This window comes from Capronia epimyces, assembly GCF_000585565.1.
Source record: "Capronia epimyces CBS 606.96 chromosome Unknown aczIQ-supercont1.1, whole genome shotgun sequence".
Lineage (NCBI taxonomy): Eukaryota > Fungi > Ascomycota > Eurotiomycetes > Chaetothyriales > Herpotrichiellaceae > Capronia > Capronia epimyces.
Window position 1 is genome coordinate 1,153,843 of NW_006912904.1, and position 15,718 is coordinate 1,169,560.

Sequence of the window (15,718 nt, forward strand, 5' to 3'; positions counted from 1 at the left end):
ATAAGCCCCCCTGGCGCGCCCGGGAAATTTTGTGACTCTGGGCGCTCAGACAAGAATGGTAGCCGGCAAAGGGCGCCCGCCCACGGCCTAAGGAGGACTAAAGGTAGACGGGCCACGCACCCTCTAGTCCGCCCTCACCTCGTCTAGTCTCTCCAGTGTCCATGGCCTAATTTCTTTGTTCACAAACATCCCAAAACTCCTTCAAACTCATCTTTTCAACTCGACAGCTATTTCGCCAATTCCACACAAAGTCGCAGTTGCGTGGCTTTATTTGCTTGCAACTGGCACCTTTCTACTCGCGTCTCCATCGCCCCGTCTGTCCTTAATATGCCTCGCTTTTAGGGCTAGACCATTGCTCCCAAGTCTCAACTCGTCCATCGTCCCTTTTCCTCCTGTGTCCGGCCGAAACTTCGACTCGACGCAGCCTGGCTATAAATCCTCCTCAATTCAACCTACTGTCTTCGCCTTCCACCTGCTCAAATCTATCCTATCGGCAACCTGAATTCTCTCCCGTGAGACTCAATCCATCTTAGTTCTGCGGGTCAACATACTCGCGCCGCAGCCATTTTTTGCGACTCGTCGACGCTGGTGGTCCCTGCGCTTTTTTGAGTCCCTTCGAAATCCGAGCCAAATTCCCATTTATCACTCCTCAACGTCGCCTTAACTCGGCCGTCCTGTTGCTCTGTCCCCTGTAAGGAGTCAGACGCAGTCTAGGAAATAGTGATATATAGTTTGTTACAGACCTCAAAGAAACTTGTCGCAAAGTATTGCTGTGAGCAGAAGGGGGAAGACTACCGCCTCAGGGAAATCTGGTTCAACATGGCAACTTTTTCAAACGCCTCTGATGCCTTTTACGACGATCTCTCCGGCACCTCGCCGAGAGCCTTTCGGAACGCGCAACTAAGTCGCCCGAACGCCAGGAACGACGGTTACGGAAACATGGGACCATCAATGTTTGGGAATGAAGGTTCCTTGCCGACAATGCGCTTCGATAATGTTCGAGATGGATTCGGTGGCCCAATGCAGAATCATGGCGTCGCAAACGTCCACTTTCCATATGATGCAGGCGCCGCACAAACTTGGAGTTCGAATGGCGGACCTCATCCGCAGTCCTTTGGAGGTGGTATGGGCGGAATGCCGCAGAATACGAACAACTACGGACCATCGCGAAGCGTGAAACCAAGTCGGGGTCGCGTGGGCCTTTCAAACGTGAGTGCTCGAGTCGACTGATCGCCCCCTCGTCATGGTACTAATGTGTACGACAGCTTTGGGTCGACCAACCCCCTGCTCAGATGCAACAGCAGCACTCCACGATTGTCGGCCATCGGTCAGGATTTCAAGGCCGGAACGACCAGCACGATGACGATGACGAATTGATACCGACAGCAATTGTCATTAAAAACATTCCCTTTGCCGTAAAGAAGGAGCAGCTTGTCCAACTAATGGTCGACATGAGCTTGCCATTGCCGTATGCGTTTAACTACCACTTTGATAACGGGGTTTTCCGTGGCCTTGCTTTTGCCAACTTCACGTCGCCGCAAGAGACGGAACAGGTCATTCAAGCGCTCAACCACATGGATCTCAGTGGTCGGAAGTTGCGTGTCGAATACAAGAAGATGCTTCCTCTTGCCGAGCGAGAGCGGATTGAGAGAGAAAAGCGTGAGCGCCGTGGCCAACTCGAAGAGCAACATCGACCTCTGCCGCAGTCACAACTTCACAATCAAGTTTCGATGTCGTCAATCTCGCGGAACACTCCTTCACCGTTGTCACACCGCGGTTCCAAACCTGGTTAGTCCGACTATCCCTGAACCCTCCAAGAGGAACACTAACGTGGACATTAGATGTAGACATGAACGACCCAAAAACACTCGAGTTTTACACCGAAATGACCCTGTTCAAGCGCGACCCTACCCGTGAAGTTCTCATCTTCCCGCCGACCCTGGAGCCGCCCCACCGCCGCGTCGTACACACCCTCGCACACCATATGGGTTTGATGCACACCTCCCGTGGTACTGGGGATCAGAGACAAGTTCACATCCATCGACCTGCCCCTGGCACCAACGTGAGTCCGCCAACTCTGGCAGGAGGCTTCGTTTCAAACGACGGCCTGCGCCAGACTCTAGGCAGGTCTTCTACGGCCGACTTCAGTGACGGGGGAAGACACTATGATGGTCCGCAGTTCAACACCTTGCGAGGTCAATCTTCCGTCGGTCTATTAGATGTGATGGATTCCAATGCTTTCGGCCGTGCAACTGACAGCAACCTTCGCAATGCAAAGTCCTTCGCCGACCTGCGGTCCTGGAGTCCTTCGCCGGTTCCTTCGTCGGCCAGCTTCCCGGCAGCTCTGCAAACCAACGGCGCACGTCTCCAAGCCCTCAATGACACAGCAGGCTCTAGTACTCCGACCTTGACCCCCACCGCCGTGCCTTCTGCTTCCACCGCGAACAGAGATGAACCGTTCCTGATTTCCTCCTTTTCGAACCTTTCCATGGGTAACAACGCCGGTTCTCAAACCAGCCCTCGGCGTCAACGCAGCTTTTTCAGAAACGGAGCAGAATGGAACGACAACTCGACTACATACCAACCCGCCGCCCCCATTGGCAGTAAAAGAACGGTCAGCATTGGGCCTGAGAATTCCGCTCAGAACGCCAACCCAATGCGCCAAGCTCGGGGACCTGGTTCCAACAACACCATTGGATTTCGCCGACAGAATGGACGGGGCAGCGACGAATTAAGAGCCGCGGCATCAGCAATCGCCGAATGAGAGAAAGACCGGATACCCTCCTCCCCCCTTTGATGACGCTCTTGCAGAGCAATGACGATTCAATGAACCACGAATGAGACGATCAGCCCCCTTACCTGGAAACAAAAAGTTAGACGCATAGGGCAGCTACACGACTGCATGATTGGACTACAGAAAAAGATGTTGTAACGACATGACAGGCTACGTGGTGCGGGTTGCAGCATAATTCCTGCAGTTATTACGAAGTCCCAAGAAGAACGATTGATTCTGGTTTGTACACTTTGCACTTTGAAGTCCGAGACGGCCGTGTATCCTGGTATTGCTGCCAACGATGACCACGACGTCGACTGGACACCACGGTCAAGAGATATGGTTGTGTTGTGTTTGTTGCTTGCTCTGCTATCATCTATTGTGTGCATTTGATATGGTGATGAAGCCAGTCTCCCATCTTGATGGTTATTGTGGACTGGCGTTGATGTATGAGACACACTCGCTCTAATCATTGGCAGTGCCCCGGAGGGAACTGCACGTAATACCAAGATATATGTTGTCTTTAGAGAGGGTGTCCTGTCCATCTTGATTCCTGGGATGTTTAATACTAGTAGGAGTCAGGGGGTCAGCTATGTGCTTTGATAACGTATTTCCCCATTATAGAGTACCTACTGTGCACGGAGTACAGAGTACCTTAGGTAAGATACGGTATACACTACTGTGAGGTACCTCTTGTATGTACTCCGTACTCGTAGGTACCAACGGATGGCACGCACCTAGCACGGACTAGTAGAGACGGTGCAGATGGTGCATGGTGGTGCAGAGAGAATATGCTGACATAAGCGCCAAGCTCTTCCGACCTTTGGCTGGTTGTGTTTGATTCCTCACCACACTCCTGATTGCTTTTCTCATGTGGGATGGTGAGGCCGACCCGGTCGAGAGAGCATTTCATCTTTTCCCAGACAGACGAATATCTGTCTGTGCATATGTCAACAGACAACCATTCTGTCTCCCGGTAGGACAATGCGCTGGCAGATGGCAGGCGTCTGCAGCTCTAGGGAGTGGGCTTCACTGTTCAGAGCACACTCCCGTGCGCTGGGGGACGGGTATCCAATTTCTTCATGATATCCCTTCTCCGACGTCCCACGGTAAAAGTGACTACCACTGGGCATCCCGCAATCACACCTGGGACCTCGTCGCAGCACAGCGTCCGTGCCTGAGGCCGACCTGATGTCCAGTCCCAGCCCGGCCGTTGAAGCTATCGAGGAGGCCTCCAGATATGCCAAGGCAGCTAGTGCCCAAGACGGCTAGGGCGGTATCTGCGGTGTTTTCCCTTACGATCTGCGCCTTCTTTTCCCTGCCACCCACCTTGATCTTACCTTACCTTACTCACTTTTCGCACCCATACCCTCTCTATCAACATCCCGACGCGTCCGCCGACGGTTCCATCAGCTACCACCACCCAACCCTCTCTTGTCGCATTACCAAGCCGGTGTTCCACTGTCATCTACGCGCACACATCTTATCATGGCTGGAGGCAAAGGCAAAAGCATTGGCGGGAAGGCCTCTGGCGCGAAGGATTCCACAGCAAAGAGTCAAAAGTCGCACAGTGCGAAGGCTGGCTTGCAGGTAAGCTGATCATGCACTCCAGCTTGTTGAAGGACATAATGGACGCGTACTTTGTCGCGTCGTTCCTATCCGTCTCCTTGTGGCTCTCCGCCTTCTCTACCGCGATGATGATTATCTCCAGGCTGCAGCTGGTCTCTGGTGCGGCGCAGCCTATTCAGCGTCATCACAACCATTCTCTTTCCGTGCTTGAGATTCTAACGCGATAATTTCCGGCAGTTCCCCTGTGGTCGAGTCAAGCGTTTCCTCAAGAACAACACTCAGAACAAGATGCGAGTTGGTGCCAAAGGTATGCAGGCTGCCATTGTCTGATTCGTAGTGAGGTAGATACTGATGAGATTTCTCCCAATAGCGGCCGTCTACGTCACCGCCGTTCTCGAGTACTTGACCGCCGAAGTGTTGGAATTGGCCGGCAACGCCGCTAAGGATCTCAAGGTCAAACGAATCACCCCTCGACACCTTCAACTTGCCATTCGTGGCGATGAAGAGTTGGATACCTTGATCCGGGCAACAATCGCATTCGGTGGTGTGCTCCCTCACATCAACAGGGCGCTGCTCTTGAAGGTCGAGCAGAAGAAGAAGAGCAAGGCAGATGCATGATTCATCCTCTAGACCGGACATACAGACCCTGTTGCACTGGATATCCCTGGAACCGGCGTCCCAAGGGCATACCGGAGGGAATTGTGGCGTTGAAGGTGGGGGCTTTGCGATGAGTGTACGATGAAGGACATTTCCCAGGAGATTCATAGGGATTCACACGTGGTTGCTATTGCATTCTTTCTATACTTTCGGAATGGTTTTTGGTCGGGAGGAATATCTGCTTTTGTTTTGCCTTTGACCTTAACACCCTCGCTTCCTCTTTCCTCTGTTCAGAATGGCATTCTCCCGAGAGTTTCGCCCCATCTCTAATTCATCATAGGCGTCAATCTGACAGGTGTGACCTCCATCGTCCCAGGCAGCTATATTTCAAAATGACCCGGGTTGCTGCCTAGCTCTCTCTGTTTCCCTTCGTTCTTGCTGTATGTGCCCGGGCATCCTCCGCAAACATACAGAGTAGGCTTGAACAGGGTATTTGATCCAGTCCAGCGTACTGTGTTACATGACTTCCTGTGGTCTTTGATTCGTGGCCTTTCCCGCCCATGATAGTAGTAAGTCCCGTTTGTTTGACCTCCTATTTTGACATGGAAACAATCGCCAATCGCCTTGACGCGGCTCCCCTTGTCCTTCGTCAAACTCCTGATTGTTGGACGCTTCCGCTGCCTAGCCAGTCGGACCAGTGTGTTTGGCTGAGTTACGTGATTTGTTTGCCTTCCACGGCGAGCCCAGTCTTCCTGGGTAGTTGTGGTCGCCCTTGGAGTCATGCCGTATCGGTCTCTGGCTGCCACCTCTGGACGAATTCTGGAGGTTTGACATTGGCACTGGCCGACCCTCGTGTCTTGGACGGTCTGGTTGTGATACTTCCGGAATACTTCCCAGCTGTTCTGCGTCTTCTGCTGGACGATGGCAGGGCAATATGGACCTGCACCGATTCGCTATCTGGCCACTCTCATCCTGTCGGTGTCGGTGTCGGCAGACTACGGAGGGAAGGGGAGGCGCTTCTAGCGGTGGAAATCTTGTGTGAGACAAACTTGTCCTGGTTAATCCAGTTGAGTGTTTGACACCGCTTGAAGGGTTTGGATGTCGTTAATTAGTGCAATCGGACTTCAACTTCCTGGCTTGCACCTCCATCTTGATGTGGACGATGCAGCCGGCCAGCCGACGCGTCTGGCACCAGCTTCGCCTTGAGAAAGAAAACGCAGCGTTGTGGAAATTATCTTTGTTGGTTGATTCTCCGGCTGTGTGAGAAACACCCTTGTGGGAATTGTCTTGTTGGCTGATCCTGCGCCTTGAAAACTAACGCCACCCTCTGGGAATCATCCTGTTCCTTGATTCTTCGGCTCACTGTGTCAGTCATATCAATCCTCCTATTGGCAATCTCCAACACCAGTGCCTGAGGACGGTCAGTCCATCACATGGAGACCGCCTCGTCGGGCAATAAAAGGACCTGTGTGACCAGAAACATACTGCCACTGGCCATATGAGTCTCTGGTGATCGACTTGCGAGCTCAGCGTCGGGCGGTGCCAGATGCTCTTGTACTACGTCAGCCTACTGTTGGTGAATTGGCGTGGGAAATGACCAAGATCGAGCTGAAGAAGAAACGCACGGAGGAAGCGATCGAGGGTCAGGCAGTCTTTTGATCTACGGCCCTTCGAGATATTAAACTTAAGCCCCAAATAGCCATATGCGTGGTCGGCAAGATTGGTTCTTACACAACCCCATTCGGATCGGTAATCAGGACCCCATGATCGATTGAGGACGAGTTTATGGTGTCCAAACGCACCGATACTCATCTCAACATCCACGTCCACGCCCACACATATCTATACACATCCTGGGCCTACCTCAATCAGTTCTCTACATCCACTTCCATGAGCACTAGCTTCAACTTGTCAGAATGGCTCGATCCCCGGCAAGGAAAAGAGCCTGGATTGATGCCACAGGGAGGATTCACTGGGTCACGCCCGACAAAGACGAGCAGAGACAAGGTCACGGCCACCACGACCGTCATGGCCATGGCCATGATCGTGATCGTGATCATTATCACCACCACCACCACCGTCATCGTCATCATAAAGGTAGGGCAAAGTCAAAAAATACTCCATCCCGCACCCCGAACTCGAAAGGACATTTGGTAAGATTCTCAGGATCGACGAGAGGAGGCAGCCGAGGTCGAAGTCGATATCGAGATAGGCGAGATAGGCGACACAGGTAAGGTTGATTCTATTTTCCCACCTTGACGGTGGGGATGTTGTACCACCGCCTCGGACAACGGTTACTTATGAGTGAAGAACACGAAGCTGGATAAATACCAGGACTAAGCGACCAAAGTGTTGGGGTCTGGCTGCACGAGGGAGTGTTCTGGGCTAAGATGACACTCAAGGTGATGACTGTGTCTAGTGATGACTAACGAGTACATTGGTGAAGGAGAAGCCGAGACAGAAGCCGAGACAGAGGCCGAGACAGACGCAGAGACGAAGATCGTGCCTTTGACGCCCTCTTCGCCGGCATCAGCCCGCATCGAAACCATGACCGTGACCGCGATCGCGACCGAGATGATTACGTATACCCACGCGGACGCGGACGCGGACAAAACGGAATGTGCCTCAACCTTGAACGTCGACCAGGGGAGCACGAGGGAGACCCTAACATCTACTATGACATAGGCGACCCGCGTGGGATTAAGGCATGCGTGCATGGGGACGTGCCGCAGGTCTGTGAGGAGTGTGCACGCGAGAGGGATTCTAGAAGCAGGAGTAGCGACAGCAGCAGGGGAAGGAGCAGAAGCAGAAGTAGAAGCAGAAGCAGACACAGAAGAAGACGAAGACGAAGGAGAGCCAGGTCTAGATCACGATCACGATCACGGCCACGGACACAGTCATGGTCGGAAGACTACCACTCTGACTATGAATATGGCCCAGACTGCCGCCTCGATTACCTCGATTACGACGACGACGACTATTTGTACCACGGCCACGGCCATGGCCACGGCTCCGACTATGGCCCCGACTATTATCGGGATCACGATCACGATCACGATCGCGGCCACAAACGCGACCACAAACGCAGACATAGGCACGGACATGAACGCAGAAGCAGAAGTAAAAGTAAAAGCAGGAACGGAGCTAGAGCCAGAAGCAGAAACAGAAACAGAGTCAGAGCCAGAGGCAGAAGCAGAAGCAGAAACAAAAACAGATACAACTACGAGGCCAACAGCCTCAGCGCCGAGATGCGCGAAATGGCGCACGCCCAGCGAAGAGCCGCGGAGCAGACAAGGTGGTTATGGATGGAATACGGGAGTTGAAGGGATGAGATGGTTGATAGTTAAGGCATGTACATAAGCTTAAGGTAGTATAAGATGATTGATACCTACCTACTTGTGTAGGCTTGAGGTAGTATGACAGACATACATACATAGTCCGTATTTAGCTGTACATTGGATACGGCCCAACACAGTACGGGCTCGAAATGACTTGTGTGAGTTGTGCGCGTAGGTAGGTAGGTCCTTCCACTATTTATAACTAACGAGATACATATCTACCACCACTATTTATAGCGATATAGAGTCTGTACGTTTTCAGTTATGACTTCACAATTTACATACTATTCCGCGCCAATGATTGGAATCTAGAGCTGTGGCAGGCTCAGAGACATATTAGGGCAATCGATGAGGAGCCACTGTAGCTCTTCATGAGTCAAGCCAGCAACTTCTAATAGGTGATGTGTAGTAGGTAGTAGGTATGTCGTGGTACTTTCTACCATACAGTATGATATGCGGTATGGCCAACGGTTTTCTTGTCGAATTCTTGAGTCGTCAGATGGTTGTTTGTATACATACATACATACATACATACATATATATACTAGACCATAATATTGTCAATGACCAAGGTTACATACCCTGCCCTGCCTGGCCAAAGCGGTGAAGGTACTGACTGTGTTCAAACATTACGTTGCCTTTGATTGTATGGCGCTTTCTCCATCGGAGGTGGAGGGAGCGTCATCTGGAGGGAGAGCGTCAGCTAGAGAGCGTCAGCTAGAGGGAGAGCCTTAGCTGGAGGCAGAGCGTCATCTAGAGGGCCTCAGCTAGAGGGAGCGTCGGCTAGAGGGAGCGTCAGCTGGATGTAGAGCCTCAGTTGTGTACATATGTGTACGGTATACAGTATTCGAGGTAACACGTCTGCCTGTGTCTGTGGTAGCTACCACGCCAGGCGTCCAAGCCCAAGCCCTATTCCACCATGCTCTTTGTTCATATGGTCATAGCAAGGTCCGCTCTGGTCGAAGACCGCCAAACACACCCAACAGATGTGGGCCTTGCAGCCGCCGCAAGTCATATGGTTGCATCCCTCTGTCTTCTCCATCGGCGTGGTGCATTTCGGACAGTCTTTGATGTTGAGTTCTCGCTTCAGCCTCTGTAGTGCCTCGTAGCCACCGGATGCAATGTCCTTGTATTCGGCACATGTGTAATTTCCGTGTCGGGCGTGACACGAGGTGCATATGGGCTCGAAGCAGCTTGGGCAGCTGTAAGGCTTCTGGGTCTGGTTGTGCTTCTGGCTCTGGTTCTGGCTCTGGTTCTGATTCTGCGTCGAGCTGGAGGCAGCAATGGCAGTGGTGTTGCTGGTAGTGATGTTGCTGGTGTCAGGGCCACTACATCGATACACATACCCGCAATCTGGAGTCGGGCAGTAGTGAAAGGCCTCCGGGTGACGTTGGATGTACTCTTCGAAAGAGGACTGGAGCACCGTTTCGAAGACGGATGACGGTAGATGGTCTTGTAGTTCTCGGAGAGTGAAGATTGTCGGGCAAGTGCCTTCATCACCTTGGCACTTGACTTGAAAGCCGTTTTTGTCCTTACTGGTCGATGCGGCGGATTTGCAGCAGTCTTCGAAGCATTCGAGGCAATATGTATGCTTGCATGAGGTCTGGATAGGGTTGTCTGCTTCGCAGAAGCAGATCGGACAGTCTCCTTCCGGCACCGGCCCCGACACCGAGAGCGAGATGGATTGAAGATCAAGAGCATCACCATCACCATCACCATCACTATCTTTCTTGTTCAAGTTGCCGTTCATCATCGCCAAGGCTGTTTCATATTGTTGCCGTGTGCCACTGACGGCAAGGCTCCTCGTCACCACGTTGAAAATGGCCACATTCTTCCCCAAGACTCGTTCAATGTTCTTGAAGCCATCATGAATCATCCAGGAGAATTGGTCGTCGTTGAGAACCATCTCATATAGGCCGCTCGTAGGTGATCTTGATCTTTCTTCTTCTTTGAGCATTTCAGTCACCTGGCCCACAGCCTGCTGGAATTTCTCCCGCGGTCCGTGAAATCGGAGCTGACGCCTCGACTTGTCCCGGTGGATCACTATGTCGAGTTTCTTCTCTATCATCTTGAGCTTCTGGTACGCACTTCCATTGTTGTGGAGGGCTGAAGTCCAAACTGCATCTTCACGCTCACCCTCGGTAAGGACAATTCCACTGGAAATCTCATCGAGTGTTTTGCGAGCGCGCGCCACTTCAGTGGCATTGTCCCCCTCGACTTTCAACATCGTGTATCCTTGTGAAGGATTCGAGTAAACATGGAACGCTAAATGCCGTTCCTGCCAGATCTTCTTTTCCTGGTCGATCCTGCTCTTCGAGGCCAAGTAGATGGTCGTTTGCACTTTGACCTTGGCGGACTGCACCAGTGTCACGGTCAATTTCCCTCCTCCGATGATATCTAATCGTTTGCTGTTCAGCGAGCATGCTGATCGGGCGTCCGCTTCTTCTCGGAACCACGCTGCAGCCTTCACTCGCTTGCCTTTGCCTTTGGATGCGGACTCGGGCGCGAGATAGAAACTCTCGAGTTGGCCGTGATCTTCGAGGCGCGACCGAACTTCCACGCTGACTTCAGCATCAGAAGTGCTGTAGCTAACGTCTCCCATTTCAATGTGCCGTGGTTTATCGTGGATGGCTTTGATGGCCTTTTCAACATCGTCGCGGGTCGCATGTCCAGGCACATCGCTCAATGTAATAGTGTAAGCCACCGGGTTATGGGAAAAGCGACGTCGCCCGGAGGAATATGCAGTTCGCGGTCCAACAGCAACAGAGCATTTGACAGACTGACCTAGACATTTGTACCTGCCTTCGAGGAATTTCTGTGCAACCCTGTTCGCTATCTCGGCGTTGCCGAAGTTCATCCAAACACTTCGAGAAGTCTTGTGCCAGGAGATGTAGACTTTTCGGCAATTCGACCGTCTGCTATCAATCGGGATCGACACAGCACTGAGGGCCGGCATCAGCTTCTCAAGTCTGGCGCTCAGATTGTTCGCAAACAAGGGGTCTTCCGCTTTCACCGTGGCCTTGGTCCCCTCCGACGCCGTATGCCCAAGGATACGAACGAAGTCGACATTTACGTTGAAGTCTAAGCCACGAAGAATCTCGACAACCATTTGAGGTGTGGTTTCTTGCGCAAGACCTGTAATGCATGCAATAGAGAAGTCCGTTGGAAGAGAAACTTTGACGATCTGGCCGACATGGTCGAAGGAGACCAGGGCCCCGGAGAGGTCTCGAGTAAAATTATCTTTGCGTTCTTGGTCCTGTGCAATGTTGATATTAGAAAAGTACTTACTACACAGAAGATAGAGAGGTGGGGGTTACCTCGTCTTCGGTGACCTCGACATGTTGGTTGCCGGAGCTGGCCTGTTCAACCTCGTCACCGTCTAGGGTGTGGAGGTACGGACATGAACTATTTCGACAACCGCCGGACCTTGAAAGGAATTTGCAGGGGACTGTTGCACGAGAGTCTGGTATTGCATGAGGATGAGGATGAGGATAGCTCTCACTCTCACATTGCTGGCTTAGACCTGTGTCGTGGGTGATCGCGTCCGGATTGACTAATCGCGGTAGCACAGGACCATCAGGATCCGAAGGATGACGGTACCAGCATTGATTGCCTTTGGTACACAACCCTCGTACGAAGAAGGTGCAGATGGGAGTATAGTTGGCTTTCCCTTTGTGATCGATAGGAGTAGCAATAGCAACTGTAGGATTGAGGCCGAGTCTGTCGGTGGCGCCAAAGGGAGGAGAGTGCTGGACGAGGTTTTGAGTGCCTGTGTTCCGTTCATGGTTGAACTTGCAAGACTCCCCGTTCCTGCACAGTCCTTGTGGAAAGAACTTGCACGATATCGTCTTTGTTGACGCCATTGAGGACCGAGTTGAGGTCAGGTCGAAACAGCCTGGGGTTGAGGTGCAGTTGACTTCCTGTGTGCTGTCGAGCCATGGCCACTGTCGTTCATACAGTACTTACTGGTACCCCGCCGCCTACAGGGTACAGGGTACAGGGTAGTTAGTGCTTTGCTGCCTGATCTCGTGCCGGTCTAGATGTGATTGGCGTGATACACGTATGTTCCAGTACGACAGAAGAGCCGACAGTGCCTACCTATAGATAGCATAAGCCCCTCGTCTGTCAAGATGATACCTGCTAGGTAGTAGGAACAGGTAGGTCTTTCAATGTCTGTTATGACCCGTATTCAACCCTCCTCGCTGTCCCTGTAGAGTTTGGCGACCCTTGACCCTACAGGAGTCCTGGTGTCTTGTGCCGCACTGCATGATTGGCTTAGATGTTAGATCCCCGTCCGCGCCGCGTCGTGGGCAGTGGCAAGGGCAGAGACGGTCGCAGTTGCAGTCAGAATTCGTTCCCGCATCACGTTCCGCATCCCACCAGGCAGGTCGCGAGAGTGGAGAGTGGAGAGTGGAGAGATTTTCGTCTAGAAGGCCAAGCGTTAAGACGTCCTTGTTAGAGAGAAGGACAGAGGACAGAGCGACTTCGATCAATACTAATCTCAGAGACCGAGGCCTTTCTCCGTACGGAGAATCTACTCGGCACGATCAGCTGGTGTCTAATGCGCTCAGCTACCGAATGCTGGACGCAACTGAGCATAATACACCGTACTGTATTTGCGTCGATTCGAGCCATCTCATCTGCTCCCATCCCACCCCGACCCGACCCCGGGCGCCCGGACCATCGAGTTCGAGTTTCCGTGACACGCCATCTATCTATCTATCTTATGTGTCCCCTGCCCCAGGTGAAGGATCTAGGATCTGCTCCTATACACTCACAGTGGGAGAGGTCCATCTGGCTCCGGCTCCGGCTCCGGCTCCGGCTCCGTCTCTGGCCACTGGAGGCAGCCTCTACCCGTTCCGTGCACGACCTTACTAGGTAGGTAGGGACTGTACCAACAACATAAGGTTTCAGTCATATTGCAGTACAGTATACTTCCCGAGGAATGGAATGGGATGGGGGTTGTTTCGGTACTGAGTGACTGGCTGGCTGCTTGGTTGATTGGGACTCGGTCCGACGATACTCGTACTCTTCCTTCTTGCTTTAAAGAGTATTTCTGGTATATATATCCAGTTCAGCCTGGCTATTTGGATGTGACCAGGACGGAGACGCAGACTCATACTCATACTCATACTCATACTCATACTCATACTCATACTCGCCCTCATGTTGTGAACCCAAGTTTCGTCCTGATTTCAGTCTTCTGATGAGGTCTGGTGTCATCTTATCCTGCTTATATCTGCCGCCATGGGCCTCGCATCAGACATTGTCTATTTCGCCCGTCGTCCGGATCAGCTGAAGTTAATGGTTCAATGGTAGGCATGAATTCCTTCCTACACACACACACACACACACACACACACACACTGCAACGAATACTGTCTCTTCCGATACTATATCAGTACAATGATAACACAGAAGAAACATGCCGACGACGCTTGCTGACCGGTGTACCGTTCATGATTCGTCGTGGTAGGAAACTCCAACACAGTCCTCTCCAGATATACGAGCGAAACAGCGTGTTGAGGCACGCGTCGGCCTCGGCCATGGTCTGCTTCGAGTTCCTAGACCAGACCGGTCGCAGCTTCAGCTCAGTGGTCAAGGAGCTACACCCGGAGCTACTCATGCCCGTGTGTGTGTTCTACCTGGTGCTGCGGGGCCTCGACACCATTGAAGACGACACGTCGATCCCGCTCGAGACCAAAGAGCCGCTGCTTCGCGGCTTCAAAGATCGTCTGGACCAAAGCGGGCCCGGCTGGATCTTCACCGGCAACCGCGTGGAGGAAAAAGACCGCGAACTGTTGGTGCAGTTTGACAAGGTCATTGGCGAATTCAGGAAACTGAAACCCGTCTACCAAGTGATCATCAAGGACATTGCCGACCAAATGGGGAACGGGATGGCGGATTTCGCGCGAAAGGCTGCCTTCGGCCCTGTCGGTGTCGACACTGTCGATGAGTACGATCTCTATTGCTGGCATGTGGCCGGTGTGGTCGGCGAGGCTCTGACGCGCCTGTTCCTTGAGGCTGGGCTGGCTGAGACGAGCTTGATCAACCAGGACCACTTCCATCTGTATAAATCCATGGGTCTCTTCCTGCAGAAGAACAACATCATTCGCGACATCCGTGAAGATTACGATGACGGCCGGAGGTTCTGGCCGAAGGAGATTTGGTCCAAGCACGTCGACGATTTTGGAGACCTGTGCAAACCGGAGAATCGAGAGCGTGCCCTCAGCTGCAGCTCCGAGATGGTCTTGAATGCGCTGGGCCATGCCACCGACTGCCTGTCGTACCTTGGAGCCTTGCGCGAGCAGAGCGTCTTCAACTTTTGTGCCATTCCCCAGTCCATGGCCATGGCCACTCTGGACTTGTGTTTCCGAAATCCCGCCGTCTTGGAGAGAAACGTCAAAATATCAAAGGGAGATGCACTCCAGCTGATGGTCGGGTCCAGCCAAGGTCTTGAGAGCGTGTGTGAGGTCTTTGGTCGTTATGCCCGCCGAATTCAACAAAAGAATGAGGATCACCCCGACGATCCTAATTCCATGAATATCAGCATTGTATGCGAACAGGTCGGTACTCGCAGCCGTACACTCGCCGCTGTCTGATCAATGGTCAGTGGTTTCTAACCAGCCCAGTCACTGACTCTGTCTCTTTCTAGATTGAAAGATATGCTGAAGCTCTAGCACTGCAGAGCATCGAACTTGCCAAGAGCGATACCAAGGGCAAGGGGGAGGCTTTGGGCGTCGCGAAGGAGCAAGTTCAGCATCAGGTCGACTTCAACGAAGAAAAGAGGTTGACGGCCACGGCTGGACGAGTATTTGCCATTTCAGCAGTCATCTCCATCTTAGTTGTAGGAGCCGCCTGGCTTATAGAAGCCCTCTTTAGTATTGCCTGACCAGTGGAATGGCACTGTGGAAGACATCGTCGTCCTATCCACAGCGTTGATACTATACATACGAACACAACATCACCTCGGTGGCTGTGACGATCCTAGATCTAGATCCTTGTTTGTGTCAAACTTAGACACTAACTTAGGCATTCCCAGCCCTTGCCTTTTAACCAGAAGCCTGGCACCTACCGAGCTCGAAGGATCTCCAGGACTGTAAGGGCTTAAGGGTGACAGAGAACGGTGAGGGATCGCTGACAGCGGCATTTTGTGGTTATCCAGCTGACGTCGTGACATCGATGGTTTTGGTCTGGATGAAGTCCGAGAGAGCATCTAGCAGCTCACTGATCGTAGGTGGTTCGCATATTCTACAACTGGCCTCCAGTCGGCATTTAACCCAACTCGCTGATGGCCAGCTGAATCATTGAAGCTGGCAAACGGTTGGAACACGGCCGGTCCTAAGTAACTGATGTACCCGAGCCTTTGAAACCCAGAGATATCAACAGATAAGCTAAATCGAAATGGGTATCAAAGTCCACAACGACTGAATTTATCATG

The 15,718-nt window shown here is 52.3% G+C and overlaps 4 protein-coding genes across 4 annotated transcripts; 3 read left to right on the plus strand and 1 right to left on the minus strand.

Moving 5' to 3' along the window:
* Positions 1–819: 819 nt before the first annotated feature.
* A1O3_00444 (uncharacterized protein) lies at positions 820–2,764 on the plus strand (the record flags this gene model as incomplete). Its single annotated transcript, XM_007730594.1, has 3 exons — positions 820–1,209; positions 1,266–1,788; positions 1,842–2,764. 3 exons carry the CDS (start codon positions 820–822, stop codon positions 2,762–2,764), a joined length of 1,836 nt encoding a protein of 611 aa, XP_007728784.1.
* A 1,497-nt stretch (positions 2,765–4,261) lies between these two features.
* Positions 4,262–4,960, plus strand: A1O3_00445 (histone H2A.Z; the record flags this gene model as incomplete). Its single annotated transcript, XM_007730595.1, has 3 exons — positions 4,262–4,363; positions 4,580–4,649; positions 4,713–4,960. The coding sequence occupies 3 exons, from the start codon at positions 4,262–4,264 to the stop codon at positions 4,958–4,960; spliced, it is 420 nt and encodes a 139-aa protein (XP_007728785.1).
* Positions 4,961–9,157: 4,197 nt separating this feature from the next.
* Positions 9,158–12,140, minus strand: A1O3_00446 (uncharacterized protein; the record flags this gene model as incomplete). The annotated part of the gene is made up of 2 exons (XM_007730596.1): positions 9,158–11,533; positions 11,595–12,140. The coding sequence occupies 2 exons, from the start codon at positions 12,138–12,140 to the stop codon at positions 9,158–9,160; spliced, it is 2,922 nt and encodes a 973-aa protein (XP_007728786.1).
* A 1,384-nt stretch (positions 12,141–13,524) lies between these two features.
* A1O3_00447 (farnesyl-diphosphate farnesyltransferase) lies at positions 13,525–14,879 on the plus strand (the record flags this gene model as incomplete). Its single annotated transcript, XM_007730597.1, has 2 exons — positions 13,525–13,592; positions 13,754–14,879. 2 exons carry the CDS (start codon positions 13,525–13,527, stop codon positions 14,877–14,879), a joined length of 1,194 nt encoding a protein of 397 aa, XP_007728787.1.
* Between the last annotated feature and the right edge of the window lie 839 nt (positions 14,880–15,718).